The following is a 23,826-nucleotide window of genomic DNA, read 5'->3' as shown; positions in this document are numbered from 1 at the left end:
AAGCCAAGAGGCCAGACATCATATGCAGAAACGTGGGTACAATATTAGATCCTCCAAGCCTTTTGTGTTGGCTTCACTAAGCCAGTTCAGAGAAGGATTTTAAGTTCAACAAGCAGTTTTCTCACAGAGGCACGTCTTGACTTTGGGTGCTTACAGGCTAACCTTTGGCTCTGTTTTTGAGGTTTTCTTCATTGGATAGCTGTGAAGATTTTGTTACTTGATCACTGTAAAATGCAACGTTCAAGGTAGTGGTGGGCAATTCTAAGGGAACATGATGAATTTGGCTCTAAATTTCATTATTGATAAATATATTTTCAAGGACTAATTAATAGACATTTTTACACAACATTTTTCACTCGCAAGTATTTTTAAGACAGTCTACAAAACATTCTTCATTGTCATAATAGCCTGAAGCATGTTTTTAAAATGAGAAAACTGAGACATAGAGATTTTGTAATTTGTACAGGGTCTCAGAGGGTTTCAGTGATAGTTCAGAAAAATTCCACGCCTCCTGACCTTTCGTCCCACAGTCTTATCTTTCACATATAATGATTTTTCAGAACACTAATTTCAGTTTTCTTTTACCTTTACTGAACCCTGGATATTTCTTTCTTCAGTGAGTGTGGGAGACTAGTGGTGAATGTCGAACAGATTGAAGCTACACACTCACCCTAATCCAGCACGGACACTGAGGTCACAACTCCAGCAGAGCTTCCACACAGCCCATTATGTGCATTCCCTGTGTTTGCATTTTGAGCCACAGTCCTGCAGGTTTCTAGATGTGCTTTATTTTGTGCAGTGATTGGTTCTGCAGGTTTGTGTGAAACAGCTTCATCACACAGGGAGTTCGTCATATGGGCTCTACATCGCATTTTATATTCTACTTGAAATCATGACAAACCAAATAAATATTTTTTCCAGGACTCTTGGTAATGATTCTGGGAATCTCGAGAGATTTCCTGCTAAAGCAAGCATTGGCACAGGTTGGAAATCTTTCCAGAGACTCTAACACCACGTAGAAAACACTGAGAAGGTGATCTCACAGGACAACCTTCCTCTTCAAAGCCTAGTGAAAGATTTCAGAGGCCATTCATTTTGTGTCAGCTTCTGGTTGTGCCCAGTTCACAACCTGATTTTCAGAGCTACTGAAAAACTCAAAGTAACAGTCCTTGTGAGCCTTTTGCGATGACTTTCTAATTGCACACAAAAGAAGTAAGTTCTGAGTTATTTGCTTAGAAAAAGCAGCTTGGTATTCATGAAATAAGGAAGCAGAACAAGTTTTTTTTAAAAGGAAAGAACTAAATATTTAAAAAATGCCAAGGTTAGCAGAGTATAGCATTAGGAAATAGCAGAGAGATTTCTCCCTGAACTTGTGACTTAGCTTTTGAGAAAAATAGCTTTTCTGAAGAAGCCCAGACTGACATTCCACAGCAGCAAGAGAGAATGTTACTGTTCCTGCTTTATAATGGTATATCTTTAAATATAGCTTTCCACTGACATTAAACATCTTACAGTAATGTGGATTAGAGGGAAGTAGTGGATTTAGGATATTTTGACCTTAATAAAAAATTTTACAGTGCCTCCCATTATGTTCTTTTAACAAAGTTTGGGAAATACGACATACCTGAAACACCTACTAGAAAGACATATGACTGTTTGGAAAATGGGGTTCAGGAAGATTCTTGAAACTGGAAAGATGTGTGTAGTAGGGTTTTGTAACAGTCTTATCTTCATTCCTTTAGTATTCGGTAGCTGTGTTAGGATGTGAGTGGTGGAATACAGTGTGTGTGTTTGCTGAGGTTACAGATAGCACCTTGCTAGAATATGCTGCAGATGTGCTGGAGAGGGACAGGATCAAAGTGACCTTCACAAGCTAAGAGAAGTGCTGGGGGGCAAGGAGAGGAGAATGCTGTCATTCCTTAAAGAGCCAAGTTGTTCTGTACATAAATTTCTTACAAGGATGGTAAATTACTGGTTAAGCAACAGTTCCACAAGAAAAAATCATGGGAATATTGTGGGTCACAAGTTCATGTGAGTTAATGTGTTGTAAAGTGAGGCATGATTCTCATACGTACTGAGAGGTACAAGGGCTGAAAGAGGTGCAGATCTGCTGTTGAAGAGGGAGAGACACTGGCATGAGCTGAAAGCCTGCATTAGTAAAATTCAAGAGAGGTGAGCCACTGGACTTATCCACAGGAACCCAAGAAAGAATAGTAGCAGACATAGAGAATGGTACCTAAAAGGAGAGGTTGATGTACGTATAAGTTATCTGTCCTTTGTAGAGATTTGCCCTAAGATTGATTGTATTAACTGTGTTTGCTGTTAGACGAGCTCAGGGCAACACACTTGAAGTGAATGCGTCAAATATGTGTGTGGGTCAGTTTCCTGGGGCAGCAAGGTTCATAATTAATTGCATATGACATTAAAAGGTACTTCCTTTTATTGTTTTGTATTTAAATATATTGTGCTGTAAGAGAGGGAAAACCAGTGTGTCATGAAGTATCACGAACATGATGGCAACAGATCTTTAATTGTACTTCTTTGGTTGTTTTCCCCACCATTCTCAGTTTTGCAGTGTCCCTCAGGGGATGTGGCTGTCAGCATACACAGTCCTTCAGCTGTGGTCACACAGTGTGATTTCTGTAGCTGTACTGCAGAATTCTCTATCATCCTCCTCCTCCTATTTATGAAACTTAGTACATGGTCTGATTGGACTTCTGAGTTAATGTAGATAGTGAACACCAGTCATCTTGGGTGGAATCATTCTGATTCCATTCTTTGCATTGATTTATAAGCCTGTAATGGAAAAAAATACTCTGCTTTTTTTTCTGCATGTATCTTGATTTCTTTAATTTGAACTTCATTAGTGCATTGATTCTTTTTCTCTCTTCTCATTGGATTTCTCACATTCTCACTGCCTGTTCCTCACAAACTGACTAACATCATGTCCTGTGCAAGTGCTGTGAATAAAGTACTTACCCATTTACCAGATCATTAAGAAATAAGGTACCCATTGTTTTGATATCGAGGTGGACTAGAATCTTAGGCCAGGATTCATTCCACCTCAATTCAGGTTAAGGTCTAAAGGTGTTATCACTGAAAATAGAGTCATCTTGAGAAGTGATTTAATCCATCCCAGAAATGATCAATTTGCCAGGTGTGTTCAATGATTATTTAGAGATTTTAAAACAAAATTTCAAATTGTATTCTTTTACTATTGTTTATTTAAATTTTCTTATTATAAATTTATTATTTTTAAAATTGTGATGGATCTAGACCTTCTTTGTTGTTGTGAAGACCAGATTATTTAAGCCTGGTTTTTTTATTTGCTTCCAAGTTCCTTATCATATTACAATCTTTCATTTACAGATGTTTAATTCCAGCCAAAATTTGTTGTGTGATGTGTGAGGGAGTTTTTAAACAACCTGTAATTTTTGTTATCTGGTTATGCATACTGAAGAATTTACAGATCAGTAAAATGCTATTTTCCTTTGTAAAATCAGTAGCAATTGGATAGTATTTTCTACTCCCAGAGCCATAGGACAGGGTGATTCTTGTGTAGCAAGATTGTTACTAACTTAGCAGTTCTCTATTTAGAGTTCTTTCAAACTCTTAAATTTGCCTTCTAGCCCTGATATATTCTGTATTCTCCACTGTTGCTACTTCTTGATATCTCACTACTGAAAGGGAAGTTGTTAATGCCAGAAAAAGAATATATAGAGCAGAAACCTCCTGAATGTATTGAACAAGAAAGTTGAATGCCATCAAGGAAAGTCATTTATCTTCCAAGCAGTGTTATTATCTTCTTTAGCTGCTCCCTTAGCCTGTACAAATTTTGTTGTAGGCCTCTTGTTTCTGGTATACCTAAGGAATATTTTATTGTTTATTTTTAAATCCTTTAATGTTTGTTCTTGGAAACCTACTTTTGCTCTTTGCAATTTCCTCTTACTTAACGCCTGCTGAAGTTTAAGTTCCTGTTTATTGGTTTCCCTAGGATCATGTTTCCAAAATTTGAAGGATTCCTGTTTGGTTGAAATAGACTCTTGAACCTTGCTGTTCATCCGGTTTAGCTTAATCCTGCCTTCCTGGTTCCCTTTCTTGCACATTACCCAAACCTTCAGAGACATTTCCTTTTGAAGTACTGCTCTTACTGCCTTTGCTGTCTTATGGTTTTACTTTTAGGATCTCTATGACTAATCTCAGTTTACTAAGTGTGTGAATGTCACTTCAGTTCTTGTTATTTACTGAAAAAAACACACAAGCCACCCAGAACTATGAGCAGACTGCATGGAGAACAGGAGATAGGACAGAGGAACCAGGAATATGAGAGAAGGGGAGCAGGGCAGTACTTACTGTTCCTACTGTATGACTGACCTGGGGATGGAGAGCTGCCTGCAGAGTCCCAGTGGTGTTGAATCTGTTGGGTTCTGCACTGGTGGTCACTGGTGTTGTCATCCCTGCCCTCCATCCACTGCAGGTACTGCAAGGTAATGCAGAAGCTCTGACTGCAGGTATGCTATCTGTTGTGGCCTGATAACGAGGACCTCATTCTGGGCTGGAAAGTCTTGACATGCCAAGATCCTCATGTAGTGCATTTGGTACAAGCCCTGTTGCCACAGATATCCTGCCAAATCCATGTTCTTGCACTTAGTGCTTTGTGAAGTCTTGTAAATCCATAGTGAGCCACCTTGGTTACCTGAAGGACCAGCGCTTAAAGTAGCAAGGGCTGCACTCCACATCCTGCCTTCTGACACAGAGCAGGGCTTTTGACAGACAGATACCTTCAGTTATAGGTAGGAGTTCTGAGCACTAAAGTTACAGTTACCACATTAGAAACAGGACTCAATATGAAATGAATTACCTACCTTAAGGAATTCCTCATTATAGACTCATAGAATGGTTTGGGTTGGAAAGGACCTTAAAGATCATCCAGTTCTAACTCCCCTGCCATGGTCAGGGTCACCTTTCACTAAACCAGGTTGCACAAAGCCCCATCCAACCTGGCCTTGAACACTTTCAGGGATGGGGCATCCACAGCTTCTCTGGACAACCCATGCCAGAGCCTCACCACCCACACAGTAAAGAACTTCTTCCTAATACCCAATCTAAACCTGCCCTCTTTGACCTTAAGGCCATTCCCCCTTGTCCTGTCACTCCATGCCCTTGTGAGAATTCCCTCTCCATCTCTCTTGCTGCCCCTTTGGATACTGGAAAGTGCTATAAAGTCTCCCCAAATCCTTCTCTTATCCAGGCTAAACAGCCTCAACTCTCTCATTCTGTCTTCACAGGAGAGGTGCTCCAGCCCTGTGATCAGTTTAGTGACTCTCCTCTGGAGTTGTTCCAGTTGTCTTTCCTATCTCTTATTTAAGTTTTTCCTAGATGATTTTTGAAGATGCATTCAAAGATGCGTGTTCTTCTAAAAACAAGGTGTGTAATTCATCTGGAGCTGAATTGAGAAGACAATGACCAATGTCAGAATATGAACTCAACAATGCTGTAGATACACAGACTTTTGCCAGCAGCACCACAGGATTAAATGACTGGGTTACTAGACATGAAACTGCACAGAGACCCCTTTGCTCAGCAGAGTAGGATGGGACCAGCAAATTTGCTGGATTGTCTATGACAACCTTTTCATTTTGTCTAGGTGAAGAAGGCAGAGCTCTGCAGGCATACAACAGAACTGCAACATTTTGGCTGGCTCAGAAGTAGATACTACTTTCTAGGATTCTTTTTTTTTCATTTGAGAGCATTGGCATTGTCTTTTAACATTTGATCTCCAGTGCCATCACTCATCTCTCTGGTGGCATTCTGTTTCCTTAGAGCACTGCTGGAATTCAGCCAATTCCATGTTTTGGTCACCACCAAAGACCTATGTGATTGCCATTTCCTCCCCCATATCACAGTGTGAGAATAGTTTACTCCTGTCTCAAAGCAGTATCAGATCCAACACTGTCATTAACTACTTGTGCACTAAGCTTCATTGGTCCAGATTATAAAAATTGTCAGAATCTTTCCTTTTTCTCCTGTTTTTCAGGAGAGGATTTAGTATCTTAAAATACTTTCAGTCATTCTAAGACCTAGAAATTGAAATGCTTTTAGGTAATTTAGCCACATTGGTTTTGTAAACTGGTGAGAAAGTAAAATATTGTCCTTTATTACCACTTATAGGTTATGAATGTCTCTGTGATCAGAGGTCAGGAGAGGCTTGGCCATCTTACTAGCCCAGTAAGCTGACTGGTCCAAAAGAGAGATAAAAGAAGTGCTAATTCTTTGGCTAGTTTCACATTTCTTCAGTACAGCACTGATGACAGAAATGGATAGTCCTTATTAAAACACCCTTTGAAGGTCCTCTCATATTCTGGAAACATAATGCATGGAACAACTCCTGATTCTGCAGTTGAATACATGACGTCTGTTGGAGCAGTGGAACTCATAATCTACAGTGCTAGTTCAAAGCCAGGTGTTGGACTATACATTGAGCTTCTGTAGGTTCTGTTGTAACAAAAGTCAGGCTACGTAGACACAGTGTAATCCTTCTGTGTCCGAGTGTTTAAATTGGTGAATATTTAGGTACCCAGACAGACCAGCCCGCTTTTCAGAAGTGTGTCATTTCCACTGCTGTCTAACATACATGGGATATGTATATTATGAACTCAAGACTTCATAAAATTCATTAGGTGTCCAAACATTAGACTCAATCATTTATGTCTCCGAGACAGTATCTTGCAGATCAACTCAAAATAAATTGCACTGAGCCATTTTTAATACTTTACATTCCAGAAAGGTAAGGCTTAGACATTTGGTGTCCAGTCCAGTCCTGACTGGGCAAGTACCATCTGTTTTATGCAAGACAGCCACGTATTTGTACTTGCCATTGTTTTTACTATTTGTTGTGTTGAATATTTTAATGACTTGCATATTGAGATGTCAATAATTTAATCATCTACTAATTAATAACACCTTGTAATGTATGTTTTGTATTTAAAGCCCAGTCTTGAAAACCCTTTGTGGGTGATACATCATACTTAACCTTTACCTTTCTAAAAGTCTGTAGTGAAAGCCGGTCATTGGAGTTCTTTCTCTGGTCAGGGGAGAGACAGTCATCACCATGGGTTGATCTAGAAGTCTGTAGGATAAATGGATAGAGTTATGATCCAAAGATCCTTTCCATTCATTATGGATTTGATTAATAGGAGGTGACTTAATTCAGTCTGTATGCCATTTAATCATTTGGTTAGGTGAGATAAAACTGCTCTTTCTGTCACTGGCACTCTTTTCCCTGGGATTGTTGAGATGATGACTGCTCTAGTTGCCCTGCTTTTTTGCAGAGTTGTGTCTGTATTATTTTTTCTAAAAGTTTTGCTGTGTATTCACATTATTGCCTATTTCTCTTTCTGCAGCCAACATCTTGTACATGGCAAGCCAAGAAATGATGAAGGTGGTGGAGAGAGACAGTACAACCATAAAGCAAAATTTAAAGAAGGTAACTATTTAATCCTCAGTTTTCAAAGGAAGCCCACATGCATGAGGAGATGTTATACCCATTATATTTGCACAAAACCAGAATTTCAGCAGGCTCGATTGTACTTTTTTTTTGAGTGTCATTCCATTAACTTTGGAGAAGGCACTAAAGGGGTCACTAATCCTTAAAATGTGTTGATCCACACCTTTGTAGATGTAGCATTCACTGCTATCAGGTGTACCAACCCGTCTGGTTTGTTTTCCTTGCTGGAGGAGCAGTCTGTGTTCTGGCTGAGCATGAGGTGTGGTTCCCAGTGGGGCCTGTAGTTACCTGGGTTCTGATCACACAGACAGGTGGCCAGGGTGGAAATGAGGGGCTGATGGGCCAAATCCTCTGACTTTGCTGTTGGACAGGTCAAGAAGAACGTGTATCCTCTGTTCTGGGGTGTGTCAGTTATTATCATGGGATTGTGCAGGCTCTTTCCATGGCTTCAAAATGTGATGGAGAGGAGTCAGGAACATTATGGCTCCAGTGTTTTAGACATTGGACAGTAGTGTAAGATAAATTCCTGAGGCTGGAGCTGCTGCTCTACAGGTGAATTAATTCATTTCAGGGACCTTTCTCACACTGAGCTTTCTTGGATTTATTGTTGAAAGAGATTCTGTGAAGTTCTTATCTGGACTAATTGCATTTTCCCAGTCACGGTTCAGGGGTTGGCACAGGCCAGGAACTGTTCTAATTGGAGTTCTGATGTGGTCACCCTGTGGTCACCATGTTTTGGAGGCTGAGATAATTTAATAGTGTGACCATGGTCAGACAATTCCAGATGGCTTATGAGCCAGAAAACTGTCACATTTAATAAACTTCCATTGAGATAGCCTCTGTGTGAGTAGATAATCAGTATAACATATTATTCTACTGTGTCCCCTTCCTTCCCTTAATTTTTTTGTATCATCCCTGTCTTTTTGCTGGAAGAATGATTCCAGCACTTTGCACTGGAAGAGACTTTCCTCAGAGAATGGGGTTTTCTAGGACAGAGGTCCTAGATCTCTGCAAAATTACTCTGTGCCTTTTAAATAGAAATGGTACAAAGTTCATTTCATAAAACAGTCTTTCTTTTTGTGTCTGAAAATAGATTTATTTTTTATTTAGCCCATTTGCCTTCTCTGCACTTTGAAAGGTATGTTCATATTTTAAAGGAGTTGAAGTAGCACACATGAACAGGGATCCCTGCGGCTGGCATGCCTGGGCTTTCTCATTTTTGTTGCACAGCAGTCGAAGGTCTCCTGCACTTTGTGGGGAATCTCAGTGAGAGTGAAGGGCTCATCTTGCAGACTGAAAATACTCCCATTGTCTTAAATGAAACTTTCCATGGGTCGATCCAAAACCCAGTGAATTCAAGGAAAATGGTTGATTTTATTGACTGAATCACCCCTCCGAGTGTCAGGGAGCTGGAGGGCCTTCCTGTTCTCTGGACATGAGCCAAGGCTGACCCCACGCAGGCAGTGCCCTCTCCAAGCAGGATGCAGTCCCACAGCACCTGAGCAGAGCACAGAACAGCGTCTGTTGACTGTCCCAGACAAGGCAAAACAATGAACCAGGTCCAGCATCCCTCCAGAGAATCCAGTCAGGAGCAAAAGGGGACAGAGGCAGGAGTGGTGACAAGGCTACAGTGTGGGTCCAAAGTCTACCCAGGAGGGATTGCCAGAGACATGGTGGAAGGGAAGCTGCAAGGTGGGAGCCATCCAGGTGACAAGCTGTGTACAGTGTAGGTCTGATGTCAGTCTGGGACACAGGGCTGGAGTCATTCTACAGTGTAGCTTGGGAGGCTGAGACCAAAGGCGAAAGAGGGAGCTGGAGACCCTGGAGCCCTGTGCAGGGAGCATGGGCTGGGGGCTAGGTAAGGCTGGGGAGGCCTGTCAGTGCCCTGAGGGTGGGACTGCAGGTCCCTGTGGTGGTCAGGGTACAAACTGAAGAGTGCAGGAGCAGGAGTCCAGGTGCTTGTGGAAATGTTAATCACAAGCACACCTGCCTGAAGTTAAGCATAAGTGCTTTGTTGGATGGGACAGTGGTGGTGACAATCAGCTGCAGCTCCGGTGACTTCAGGTGGTCTGTCAGATGCTTCACATTACAAAAAATCTGATTTCTTGTACTGAATGAAGGCCCATAGCCAACAGTAAGAGTTTGCAGGTGTACTAGTCTGCTCCATCTGTGCTTTTGTTGACTCTGTCAATCTAAGCATAGCCTTGGCAGGCAGGAGCTGTTTTAAACCTGTGCTAGCTTTGTTTTATTGATTCTTCTATGTCCTCATGCATGTGTGGCAAACATACTCAAGAAAACAAAAAGTTAAAGCAAGCCTACAAGAATTGGCAAACTGAAGAAAAAACTGGTCTAAAAATGAAGCTAAATGCTTCTCTTTTTTCATCTTCTAGTAATTTCTGGGAATGTAAGAATTAAGGGAAAAATTTTCAGTTTGGCATCATGTTAAATTTGAAGAGTATTGACAATAAAAATGGGCTTAACTTATAAAGGTTGGAAGTTTATAAAAACAGGAACTATAGTCCAAGTTGCTATAGAGCTGGCAAGCTGTTGCTTCAAAAAATTTATACTGTTTAGTAGTCGCTGTGATCATATGGTAAAAGCCAATCTTAACACCTGACTTTGCCAGCTGCTGTGGAATAGAAAAGTTATTTCTGGATGTTATTTGCATTCTGTGATCTGAACGAAGAGACACAAAATTATTCCAATCTTTCCATGTCCAGGTTTAACTATAATTAATACTAGCTAGGGACGAGGAGAAATTTTATCACCAGACTTCAGATTCTTAGTCTAACAAAGTTAGTTGCTTGGATTTATGTTGAAAGAATGGGATCTGGAATATTGTTTGGATAATTAAGTGAGGTTTTTCACTTAAACTCTTTTAAAGTCAGAAGTTGTGCACATTAAATAGCAGTGGAACTTTATGAGTAGGATGGAGACCTGTCTTCTAACAAACTAATATAAGTAATATATGATAGAGCTTTTGAAATATTGTGTAAAACTATTTGTCCAGATCAAGCAGTACATGAATGTACAGGAATTTGAGCTTCTTACGGCAATGACATGGGGGGTTGTGATAAACCAGAAACACCAAACAAATAAGGTAAGGGATACTGATAAAAGATTTCCTCAGCTCTGGAGGTTAATTATTAGCTGATCATGTCTAAGGCAGCTGAGCTACCTACGTTCTTTCACTCTCATAACACCAGCTCCCTTTCCTAACAGAAGCTGGAGGCAGAGATGAACTACTGAACTAGAGGAAGTTTATTGTAATTCCTGCACAAAAGGAAGTGGGTGTAATTCCATGTTCTTAAAAGATGGATCAGCACTGAGCATCATGGAGCTTTTACAAATAGAATAAGAAGAAATTTAAAAGGCACAGGAAAATGGATGTGTTGGGCATTCACTAGCATGCCTGGAATGGACAGTGTTATTTCCTTAGAGAGATTCTCTATAGCACTTAACTTCTTAAGTTTGTGTCATGACCCATTCACTGTTCTCTTTTAAGATTTAGCCGTATTGACTCTTTTTCTGTCAAGTAAGCTTATAGACCTGTTAAAATAAATATAACCTTATATAAATCAAGGAGATAATTGCACGAAAGGGTAGAACTAGGGGGCTTACAGAGGAAATTCTCTTTTTAAATAATCACCCCTCAGATTTTATATTTATTGAGAAATACATCTGGTTCATTACTCCATGTGTAATACACAGTAGTCCTATTTTGAAATGTAGGATCTGCTCCAAAGCCCTTTTAAATCCATTGAAGAGCTTCCACAGGCTTCAGGAATTCTTGAATCAGTGAATTTTCTGTAGTGGTTCGTAATTTTTTAAGATCATAAACCATCTCCTCCAACTGCAAATCAGGATTCTTTTGGTTAGCATGTTAAACCAAAAAACGTTGATATGCTCCTTGAGTTTTTTGCCAGTGGTCTGGTGTAGCAGTTGTATTGATCACATAAGGCAAAAGACAGGAAACATCTGAAGAAAAGATACAAAGATGAAAAAACTAACCTGTTGTCTGAGAAGAAAGATATAAACTGGAAGTTTATGGATGTATTAACCTATTTTCACTTAAACCATGGAAGTCTGTGTTGTAGGTGGCTTATAACCACTCATTTTGTAGACGTGTAGGTGGGGAAGAAATTCAGTTTTGAAAAAATTAAATTAATGAAGTGAATGTTTACTACTTCTTGCATTTAGAATTTAAAGCAGTGCGAGTTTGTATCACACCAATGATACCATAATGTGTTCTCCAAGAGTAACAATTAAATACTGGCATGCAGAGATTTAGAATACAAGCTGAAGAATGAAGTATTTCCTTTCCACAGAGAAGTGCTAGGTTTTTCTTTTGCAAAATTGTCCTTGCTACAGAAATTTTTTAAAACTAAGCAACCAAGAACTATTTTGACCCCTGAAGCAGCTGTTTTCATGTTGCCCAGTGTTTTTGTTTGAGTCTCTGTAGACATCCATGGGGGTTTGTAATTATTCCCAGTGAGAGGAGCATGATCTGAAGATACGTGCTTAAAAGAATTCTACAAATATTTTGCCTGCCCACAGCCTGAGTTAGGTGCTTGCCTACATTTGTGAAAAACCTTCCAAGCACTCTTTCTGAATAGGTGCAAAGTGTTCTCTTGAGCCAAGAACACCTCTTTTTTTGGCTGGTCTCACATCCTTTTTGGCCTACGTTCCCTGGAGGTGCAGAGTTGAAGCCAGGGAAGTTGCACATGTGCTTGGGGATTTTGGTGCCTGTGTCATTTAACCACAAGAACAACCTTCTCTTTGAAGCGCCCAGAATGCCTAATCAGGGATCAGCAGCTTCTCTCCTCGGTGGAAAAGGATCCCAGTGAGCATTTAAAAAAGTCAGTTAGCACAATATCCTTACTCTGTAACTGAGTGCCTGTTACCATCATTTGTGCTGTGTGGTATTCTAGTGTGGTATTCTTGATGACAAGAATTTCCAAAATGTTTGGGGTGGGTATAAGGTGTGTGCTGCACACAATGAGCAAAGACAGCGATATTTCCCCAGCCTTCTGAAGAATATTTAAAGTTACCACTGACCCCTTACTACCCCTTTATTTCTTACCTCCTACTGCGCACACCACTGGGGAACATTGCCATTTACAGCCAGATGCTGATCCTGCTGTTGCAAGAGCAATTTGATTGATTTACCTTAGATAACATCCCACTGAATGTAGATAGTGTCAGGCTGATACTCAGAGGGAAAAACTATTTGCAGTAAATATGGTTGGAAGAATCTGTCCCAGCAGTTCTATTGCTTAAATAGTGGTTTCAGGTCTGTTTTTATTTTGGTATTTATACAGACTTGACTTCTGAAATACTCATGTTCCTGACACATCTAAATATATACCCTTGAAATGCTTTTAAGTCTTTAAAAGTAACATAGATAATCTAAATAAGTTAATCACTCTGATTTGTTGATAAATCCTGTGCATCCTTTTTAAAAGCACAGTTTTACTTTGCATTGAGTTTGACCCATCATTATCTGTGAGAAAGTGGAAATGAAAGTGGCCTCTCTTGATCTCATGGGTCTTTGTGCGGAGCAGTCGGTGGCACTGCTAACACACTGCAGCAGAGTTAAAGAGAAGCCCTTTTCCCTTTGTCGATTTACCAAGTTTCAGCACCAATAAAGGCATGAAAACTGTGTAGATCACTTACTGGACACTGGGGAGAGCAGTAACATACCTGGAATCATATGCCAAGTTAGCCACTACATCAGGCCCTGTCTAAGGGTTTGCATCCTAGTTTCTTTGATAGTAAAATGTTTCTCCATCTCCTTTACAGCCAGGGAAGCTGGTTTTGGTTTTTATTTATACTGGTTTAACAGAAGTGGCCACCGTCTTTGTGTTAAATAAACTCTCCACAAGCTCTTGAACTACCCATTACAGCATAGCTACAAGTCCTACAGATCAGTATTTCAAAAGAGCATCGTGTACCCCAGACTGTCAACTGCCTCTTCTCAAAACACTCCAACTGGAAACCTTTGGCTTCACACTGCCCTTGCACAGTTGAGAAAACCCAGTTCTGGTAAAACAAGCTGAGAACAAGTTCCCAGGACCTTACCATCAAACTGGCTGATCTCAGCCATGGCAGGATCATGAGGGAGAGAGATGGTATCTCAGAGAACCATATCCCATAGCATTTAGGGCTTCCTAGGGCAATGCCAGCTCTTTGAATTCCCAGAAGCTAAAGTACAACTGAAGCAAATAAAAAAGAAGTATGTCCCAAATCAGTCTGTTCCCATGTCATTTATCCTATTCTTTTGGCAGGGTAAGGTGAGACACTTTCATAATTCCATATTCCATTCCAATAATTTCAAAATTAGTTCTGGGATAATGCCTTTTAAACGAGTTTTCATCCAAGAACAAATGAAACTACTCACTGGTTACTGCCGAGAGGTGTCAACCAGAGAGAAGCTGCTGTGGCAGCCAGTGAATTCATGTGGGAGTAATACTGATAAAATGTGAGTGTATCAGAGACAAGGATTTCAGCAAGGACACTGTTTATTGCACGTGTGCTGCTCCTTTATATCCACAGAGATGAGTCCTTCACTCTTGGCCATCACTGGAGTGGTGCCTGCCCGTGGAGTAAGATCCTAAAATTTTTATAACATGTACCAAATTCCAGAGAGAGAGAAAAAACTCAATTAATATATTTTAACTTTTTTGATTTGCTTTTCAGTGCTGGCTAATGTCAGTTACAGAAGAGGCAGAAAAGAAATCTCTCTGTAATTTTTACTTCTGTAAACTGTCATACATGCTGTAACAAGTGCCAATGGAGTCAACTGCAGGAAATCTTTATTATTTTCTTAGAAACTCTTTAAAATGTAAACATCCTGTTGATACAAATCTCAGATTCTTCTGATGTTTACTTAGCAGCTGCCATCATTGTGCAGTGTCAGAGTACACATACCATATTACAGGGTATGAGGCTGACAGAGCCCTATTTGCACTTGTGTTTTATTTTACAGAAGCTAAGGCTGAAAATACTTCTGAGCCATTTAATGGTAAATCATCTTCTAAGAATACTGCTGTTATTTTAAAGCTATTTGAAATTTAGAAATTGCATAAGTATTTCAAATGCAGCATTGAAATGGCTGGCAAAGACAGCCCATGTCCCCTTCACTCTGCCCTCAACATCAGATCCTGAAAGAGGACATGTTTTAGTCACTCATAGCAAGCAGGATATTGCGTCAGGAGTCATAAAGTCCTTGTCATGTCCAGTGGTAGCTGCCATTTCCCTTCTGAGTCAGGAATACCTGGAAGTCTCACCATTCAATATTGCAAAAGACTAAAAGATAATCCTCTCACCCTCATGGCAGAAAAGTTTAAAAAAATGCAAATATTGGAAAGTTTAAGCCCAGAGGAAAATTAGAAAGAACTTCCTATTTATTGTTTTGCAAATCTGTTTATTTTTAGCTAGTCTAATTATTTGGGGAGCCTGACTCATCATTTCTGAATGCTTAGATTGGCAGCAGCTTTCCATTGCTGGTGCAGTGGTTGTGCTGACTCAGGATGTCTTTGCAGCCATCCACCATCCACAGGAAAATATGCACTTTACAGATCCATGCAAGCCATTCAGTGCATGCCAGTGTTCGCTGCATTAATGGAGATCCCATGTGCCTCTGGCTACACATGGTTATAATTTGTTAATTATTCCTGCCTGCCTGCTGCAACAGCAAAGCTCCTGATGTTAAAATGAAGATGAGGAGATGGATTCTGGAAACTTTGCCTTAAATATATCTAAAATTATTTTGTTTAAATACATTAGGAAAGAGGGTGACATTTTAAAGTCATTTATTTTGTGTCTGTGTGTGACACAGGCAAAGAGCAGAGACATTTTGTCATTCAAAAGGAGATCCTCAATTTCACAAATGACAGTCAAGTAGCTGTCTGTTTTCCTAGGCCCTGTACCAGCATCTGGATCACTAAAAATTTACACCTTCATTGCAGTCTTGCTCTTTCTCATAATCCAGTAATAAGGAAGCATTTTGAAAACAATCCTGCAGTTAAGAAACACTTCTGTTAAAGTTTTGGATGTGCAAGCATGGGCACCTGGACAGAATGCACACACACCAGCACATGCACAGGAAATAAGCAGACAAAATAACTGCAGCATCAAATCAAGCTCCCCAAGTCTCCTGTTTAAAAACTGTTCTTAGTTGGTTATAACAGACCCAAACCTTAGTTGCATATATGACGCAAGTGCCTGTCCTACCTTGAATGGGTTTATTTCAATCCAAAGGGTTCTACAATGTCTACAGATAAAGCTCAGGGGAAAATGCATTGTTTTCTCATGGTAACAATTCCTAGCTTGGAGAAGGAAGCTTCTGATTCCAGTGTAGAGGAGACACATGCTGAGATAGTAAAGAGGGGAACTAGTGAGGGAGCAGTAAACAGAGAGTAGGAGGAGTCAGGAAGAACCAAAGGCTCTGTTTGTTTGGCCAAAGGAAGGCTTCTGGTGCTATATGAGGTGGTGGATTGGAGCTAACCAAGCAAGGCCATCTTTCCTGAATGTGTGATGGAAATTGGGATGCCTGGTACATGTGTAAACACCACGATACAGTGACCTGTACTTAGATGTTTTTATGCTGAACTGAACTCAACCCTGATGCTAGGAACAACTGATAGTCTGAGAGGTGCTTGAGGAGCAGCACTAGGAGTAGAGGCTCTAGAAAAAACAACTAGGGTTGGAATTGGGACACAGAATGAGATGGAGGACCCAGGAGACTAAAATTTGGACTTTGCAGAGCAAGAATGTGGGACTAGAAGTAGTAGAAATTGGAATTGATGAGGTAGAGAGAAAAGAGCTGAAATAAAGAACCAAAGGGGGTGTAGAGCAGTCTTGAGACCAGAAAGGGACAAGACAAAAGAAGTCATACCTGTAAAGAGTGGACAAGTAACTGGACAAGTAGTTCGTAAATGTCCTGCCCTTTTCTGCTTGGAATGGAACCTGAATTTCAAAAATCTTACTGCTCCTGTTCTCAGCAGGTGCCAGTGACTATGTTTACCTTAAGAACAGAAGCAGCACAATAGAAGAGAATTTGTAGACATGGATAGTAAGTGGTGAGGACCTGGTGTTCCCGGTGGAGGCACCTGAGAGGGTTATTACTTTAGCCAACAGTTGTCTGGTCCCATGGACTGAATGTCCATTGGTGACTGGAGCTTGTTAAGTGTGATCCTGAAGGGCATCTTTGCTTTAGTTTCAGTTGGAAGAGCTCCATGTGGTCCAAAGTATGGTAACCAAAGTATGTGAACCAAAGTATGTTAAATATGGACAAAAACACACCATAGATTCAAAATAAATCATTAATTTCTGTGCTGGATGCCTCCAATGTGACACCAGCAGAAAGGTGTCCCATGTTTCTCTGGCCAGAAGCTGACAGTGCTGCTTCTTTCAATTATGCCATGACCTTAAGGAACAGAGGCCTAAAGCAGCAAATCTAGAGGTGTTGACGCTGTTGGCAGTACACGTAGGTGCTACATGTGAAATACCTGGGGTTTGGTTGACCTCCTCAAAGCCCAGCAGACTGTACACACAAGTTCTGCTAAAACCAGTTGATGTTGCATTACCAAACATTTCACAGTTGGGGAGGAATGACCTCAGTTCAGACACTTTTTGTGTAAGCATTCAGCACTGTGTAAGCATTCAGCACTGATCTTTCATTAAAACATCCCTTTTCCTTTTTCTTCTTTCACTAACCAAAAGACCTGTGTAACGAAGGAGACAGCAGGATGCAGAACTCCTACCTCACCTGTGGCAGAAGGGGTAAAATGCCTATTGAAATATGAGTAAATAAGTTCATGGTAAAGGCACCTAAACTTTAAAGAGAATGGTGTCTTGGTGAAGTCATCAATATTTTTCATATGTGGTCACAGTTCTCACGTTTCTGAATATCTCATTTAAGACCTTGAAATGTATAATACAGATAGATAAACAGTGTTTCAGAACACCTGCAAGTGTGGTCCAGGAGTGCTTTGAGTATAGTCAATACTGTGTAATGCTGCACACGCTGGAAAACCAGCTTGAGATATTTCACTCTACACTGCGTGCTTTCAAATTAATAAATGTAGTTTGACATTAATTTCTGTGCTTCCCACCTGCAAAATGGAGATAAAACTGGCCACTAAGGTGTTGCAAAACTAAATTAATAAATGTGAGCATGCAAATCCTGTAGTGGTGCATGCCAGAGGAATGCAGAGCATAAAGAAAATAAATCCTGTCTGTAAACTGTGAAGTATGTAGTAAATAAATCCTCAGACCGCACACAGAATTTAAAACGAGAAATACTATCAAATAGCAGCTCATCAGCTGAATGTCATCCTGTCAGTGGATTGAGAGAGTCAAGGATCCTTTGGATCATGCAGTGAAAGATTAAACTGTAATGCAAATATACCAGGGGCCAGCTAAGAATGCACATAAATCGTCTGTTTAGGCATTTTCAAATCTGTGAGTTCTCAAGTTTACAACCGTACCTGGAGAACAGCCCATTTCACAGTCCATGCAGACTAAGCCAAGTATTTTATCCACCTTTGTAAGTGTAAATGGCTTTTCATCTTTTTCTAAATGATCATGTGATGAGACTCTAAGACTTGCCTTTCAAAAAATCCAACCATTTCAAGGACTACTCCATTAAACTGGAGTCGCTCCATTGCTTTTTTTCCCCCCTCAGTTTCATAATCTTTATTTCTGTATCTGTTGGTAATGGAGCCCAGGGTTAAACATAATTTGGTTAGATGTTTCGCTTCCAAAGGGCCTGAATGCATCTGGACATTTTACATTGGCTTTTCTGAAGAACTTTTGCTAGTATGACATCTTGTGATTGATGAATTGAAGGCAAGATCAAAAGAAATTTTCTGCTAGAGCAAACAACACACCTTGTTTTCAGCAAGTAGTGAGTGACAAAGGAAACCAATAATGTCTGTTAACATGGGATGGTTTATATTCTATGTTTTGCACATAAATAGAAGTATAGCTGGGGTTGGTGTCTGTGCAACTGAGATACTGTATTTTGGGTACAGCCAATAGTCAATAATGTACAAGATGTGGCAAATTTCAGCAAGAGAAAAGTGAGTTAGACAAAACCTTGTAATAGTTTGTGAAATGCAGTCTGGGCTCTTAGCCCACCTCTACCCCAGTGGGTCCATTTATTTATATTCCACATGGCTACAAAAATGATGGAATTGAAGATATTTTTGATGAAAGGAAAACTTCTTGTCCCCTAATTTATGTTAACATTGCTCAGTTATTCACTGAAGTACAGAAATGAAATATGAAACAAATGCGAATAATGGAATTGGGCCGAGCTGTGTGTGTGATGTGTTGAGCAATCAGCATCGTTCTGGTACCTGCATTCAAACATTTTAGTATGAAGAGTGCTCATCATTAATCTTGTTCTTGTTCAGTCTGAAATCCATAGGTTTCTCCCAGACAAGTCCTTTCCCCTCATATACTTAACAGAAATTGAAAAGCATAGCTATAGCATGCAAAGTCAAGATGAAAATGGGGAGAAATGATGACCTGGGGAAACGTGACCTTCACTGTTTCTAACAGAGAGAAAAGCCACTTCCCTGAATATGATATTTGCCTAGAATTTAGGACTTTTGTGTTTAGGTGGGCTCTACGGCAGGTAGCACCTGCTTCATGTATGTCATCAGCCAAGGTTATATTGGGCAAGATCAAATCAAAATGGACTTCTGCAGAATTTTAGTTCCATGTTACAACCTAGAAGAAAGTTCATTGATCTCTGGGAGGTGCCTGCGCTCCACACAGGCAGAACTTCACAAGGATAAGGTAGAGAGTTGGGGCTGTTCAGCCTGGAGAAGGAAAGGCTCCAGGGAGACTTTACAGCACCTTCCAGTACCTAAAGGGGGCCTGTAAGAAAAATGGGACAAAATTTTTAACAAGGCCTGTTGCAATAGGACAAGGGGCAATGGTTTTAAACTGAAAGAGGATCAATTCAGACTATAAGGAGGAAGTGTTTTTACAATGAGGGTGATGAGACGCTGGCACAGGTTGCCCAGCGAGGTGGTGGATGTCCCATCCCTGAAAACATTTAAGGTCAGGTTGGATGGGGCTTTGAGCAACCTGATACAGGTGAAGATGTCCCTGGTCACTGCTTTTTTTAAATAGCTGGAAAGCTAACACAAAAAACTTGTAACAGTTATGGAAAACAGCTGGACTGCTTAGGGGTAGGCTCCATGGACAACTTGATTATTTGAGCCATAGTAAGAAATTTCTTAAGTCAGCCAGGCTTTCATCAGCAGATCTCTGTTTTCAGAGTTAAGCCTGTATTGTGTTCCACAGTTTTGCAGTTGAGGAAACTGAGTCACAGAGCATTTAATTGTCTTCATCATACCTGCAGACCTGGAAACAACCAAGAAGTACCAATCTGCTCTTCCTCACAGTATATGTCAGCACCTGATGCATTGCTTATTTCCAAATGATTATATTGGTTACTCCCTCAGTAACTTTCCACACTGATTATTTGATATGCTTTGCTTTCTAGCTGATTTTTTACTATGGAACTGGAGACAGCTGGTGTCCACAGCACTACTACGATGAGATCAAAATGGATTTTCCAGACGGGGACATTCGGCTCTGTGAGAAGGGGCTCCGCCACGCCTTCGTGCTCGATGCCAGCAAGGAGATGGCTGCCATGATCACAGACTGGCTACAGGACGATCTGACCAAATTATAAACACTAATTCAGTGATTAACAAGAAAATGATGTAATTATTTTGTGAACGTGTAATTATTTTGTGAGAGAGTCTGTCTTATTTTTTTTCTGTTTACTATAGATTATGGCTTGTTTTCTATTGAGATGTTTTGGCGAAAGTTAAAGAGAGACTGGCTGGTCCAAAGTATAGTTTTATTGACTCAGTGCTTATGTAGTTTCATCCTGAGTCTTCAGGACTCTAAGACTTGGCAAAGGGTGGAATATTTATTGTCTGCTGGTGCTGTAGACAATGCTGATACAACTGTACCTGAGCTACTACCACCTTACTCACTGCTGGAGAAGTGTCGGGATGCAGGTGGATCCTGGCCATGGATCCTGGAATGCTGTGAAAGGCCTGGCCCTCTCCTTGTGTCTCACCCATCTGTGTAAGCCAGGTGCATGGCAGCCAGAACAGCCCAAAGCCCTGGACAACCCTGATGTTGTCTCCTCTGGATCAGAGAGGGTTGGTCAGGCTGAGTTCAGGATGAGTTCAGGATGAGTTTTGGGGAGATGTGTAGATCAGGTGTGCAGTTTCTCCAAGTCTCACCAGGGGTTTGGGGCACTGCCAGGACTCCATAGGGTATTAGAAATGCTGTAAGGTATCTGTGGCTGCTCAGCAAGGGAATACATAGGGATCTCTTGCCTGGAACATGGCCAAGTGTTTCATTTTTCAGTTGACTGTAGAGAAGGGAAAGTACACTGGTCAAAAATGCCAGTATTTAAAGGTTAAAATGGATTGCAGAATCCATGTATAACAACTTCTAGGTGGCCTAGCTCTCCTAATGAAGTCCATGAGAACAGTGCTTGCTCAGCAACTTTAAAGAATTAAACCACTTTTGATGCATGTCTAAATTTCAGTTCTTTGCTCTAAGGACTGAAGTATGAAATTTTCTGCCAAGCCACAAATTAGGTAAGTTCACCATCAGAAAACATCTGTTACTGTGCCACGCCTGCACCCATGACATGGCATGAACGTTACTATTGAGAACCAGACCCTTGCATGGTGCTGACAAGTTCACTGTTCCTCACATTTGGTGAACCCTCTCCTTTACAGATGGAAAAAAATAGAAAAAAGCATCCTACCAGTTGTGATAACAAAAGAAGTTACAGAGAATAGCTAGAAATGAAAATATTGCAAGTAAGGGGAACAAAGCCAAGTGTAATCAGGAAAAGCTTTCTAGCCATGAACCTGTGAAATAGTCTCCCTGTGGAGTTCAGAGAGACATTCATAAATAAGCAAAACACTACAGAGTATAGTCAGGCAAGGTCCTGCCCTTGCAAACAGATGAATTTAGATGATGCATTGAGTATCTAACTTACATGATTTATTACCAGTTTTGATACGGGTGAGAATGGTATTGGAGAATGTTCTCTGTGATGCAGGAAGATCAATTAATTGCTTCATTTTCTTACACTATTATACACACCCCTTCCACTGCTCTCTAACCCCCCCCTTGAACCTTTCACTAATATTTAGAGCAACTTGTGATAGAGTTCAGTTCCTGGAAATTTTGGACTAGTTTTCAAACCTGTAGACTGATAGTGGATTTAAGTGACCTTCTTTGTATCAGAAACTGGTTCAGCTTTTGAGACTAGCCAGTGGATTTTCCAATTACACTGCCATGTAATGAAATGGTACTGATGAGTGGGGCAGGAATGTTGGGAGCACAGTTGCAGCAGCGTGGGGAGGAACCAGACACGTTCAAAGTGAGGGCTGCCCATGCAACTGATTCTGCTTGTTGGCGAGTCACAGGACTTTCCTTCTTTCTACAGGTCCATTTTCAGTCACGATCAAAACAATCCTTGAGCTCACTTTAGAAGTCCATAGCTGTGTGTGTCTGTGTGTGCTTGCATAGCCCCCAGATGCTGGCATCATCCCAGCTGGGTGGCCTTGTGGCAGATGCTCCCTGCGTCCGTAGGCTGAGGTGCTCCCTGGGGCAGAGACGGGGAGGACGTGCACATACATGGAGATACATTAGTGTACACATACCTGTACATGTGCACCTGTTTGTGTGTCAGCAGCATAAAAACTGCAGTTCACTTGGTTGTTTTGGTTTGCACATTGATCTGGTTGAACAAAACATTTGTTCTTCAAAGTATGTGGAATCAGGGAATCAGCAAAGACTCAGTTTGTGGGAGTTCAGCTGTTGTAGTGGATCTCCTGAGACCTGAAGAAGTCTTGTATTAACCAAAGATGAAAAGCAATTATTACAGCCTGGAAACTGAAGCACCTATGACAAGCAGTTGTTTACAGTGCATTATTCGTATACTTTGTATGAGAAATTAATTTAGCAATACTTGTACTTGACTTGTGTATGCCTTTTATACAAATGTTAATCCATTATACTAAATCCTAACTGCATTAAGACCTAAACTGAGATTAGGTCTGGTCAGTGATGACCAGATCTACTGCAGAAGAATGCCTTACAATTTTCTTAAAAATAATTTTCTCTATAATTACCAAAACCATATTGATTCAATTGCTACCTTCCTCCTAGAAGCTGTTACTGTAAGGCTAAGATCTGAAAATTTGCTACTCTATTCATTGCTAAAACACACGGGCCTAGTTTCCACAGCTGTATTTCCTGAGAGGAGCAGATCCCACACAGTGAGAATCCAGCTCCTCAGAAGCCCATGGTGTTCATTGTCACCCCAGGCAAAGAGTGTCAGAAGTGCTTGTGGTCCAAATGTGCCAATTTACCATGAAAACACAGTGTGGTCTTGCCTATTTTAGACTATTTAAGAATTCTTGGAAAACCTATCACAAATATATTGACTGTATGCTGTAGCACCTACTCACTGTCATTCACATCTGTGCTTGATTCTCACCACACGAGTAACCCTGCTAGTGCAGTGACTTTGACTCATGTGCAAGTGTTTTGCTAGATCGATACCTTTTATTAAAAGTACACAACTCCAGTAACAAAAATAAATTTATGGTAAAATGTAACTTGATTCTTTGTTTTGGTAACTTGTTTAGTCCTAGTTCACCTCCTTTATTACTTCATGCATACAAAATATACAAAAATACTTGCCAAACCCCAAATTTCACATGCAATGCAGACATCTGCCAAGTGCACAGAAAATCCGTGGGTGGTAGGCACCTGACTCGCTTAAGCATTTTTATCCAGAGCCCCTCCAAAATAATCAATCAGTTTCCCCTTGCTGCCTCCAGCTCCGTGTTTGCTGCTCTGAATGAGCTATGGAGTGTGTGGATCAGTGAGGTTTGTCCCTTCAGGAAGCTGGATGAGTGCTTGCCCAGTGTTTATGGTGAAGAATTTGGAGTTGGACTCCAAGCTAAACACCGGATTCTTGACTCACGGAGACAGATTGCATACATGAGCCACGGCAGATAATCTCTTCTCTGCAGCTGAGGTCATTTATGTATTTATTTTACAAAAAATGGGTTTATACATCTATCCACTCCCCATCCCTTTCTTTGGTCTAGCTAATTGCCAGCAAAGACTTTAAACAAGATGTTCAATGTTATCATTTTAAAGTCACTCAAACTATTACTGGGTTTGGATAAACTCACTAGACCCAAGAGACTTGTTTTACTCTGTGTCACAGGTCATGCTCAGAC

At 40.6% G+C, this 23,826-nt stretch overlaps 1 protein-coding gene across 2 annotated transcripts in view; it reads left to right on the top strand.

Annotated features, from left to right (window-relative positions):
- Positions 1-23,198, top strand: part of LDAH (lipid droplet associated hydrolase) — a 98,758-nt gene extending 75,560 nt beyond the window's left edge. For both annotated transcript variants that reach the window (XM_017745042.1, XM_008641807.2), the window contains 2 exons: positions 7,404-7,486; positions 20,034-23,198. In XM_017745042.1, the coding sequence (XP_017600531.1) occupies positions 7,404-7,486; positions 20,034-20,225 (275 nt within the window). In that variant the 3' untranslated portion in view covers positions 20,226-23,198. The remainder of the gene's footprint in view (positions 1-7,403; positions 7,487-20,033) is intronic.
- The last annotated feature ends 628 nt before the right edge of the window (positions 23,199-23,826 follow it).

The sequence above is a fragment of the Corvus brachyrhynchos genome, unplaced genomic scaffold (assembly GCF_000691975.1).
Source record: "Corvus brachyrhynchos isolate BGI_N302 unplaced genomic scaffold, ASM69197v1 scaffold116, whole genome shotgun sequence".
Lineage (NCBI taxonomy): Eukaryota > Metazoa > Chordata > Aves > Passeriformes > Corvidae > Corvus > Corvus brachyrhynchos.
This window is presented reverse-complemented; position numbering and strand designations above follow the sequence as displayed.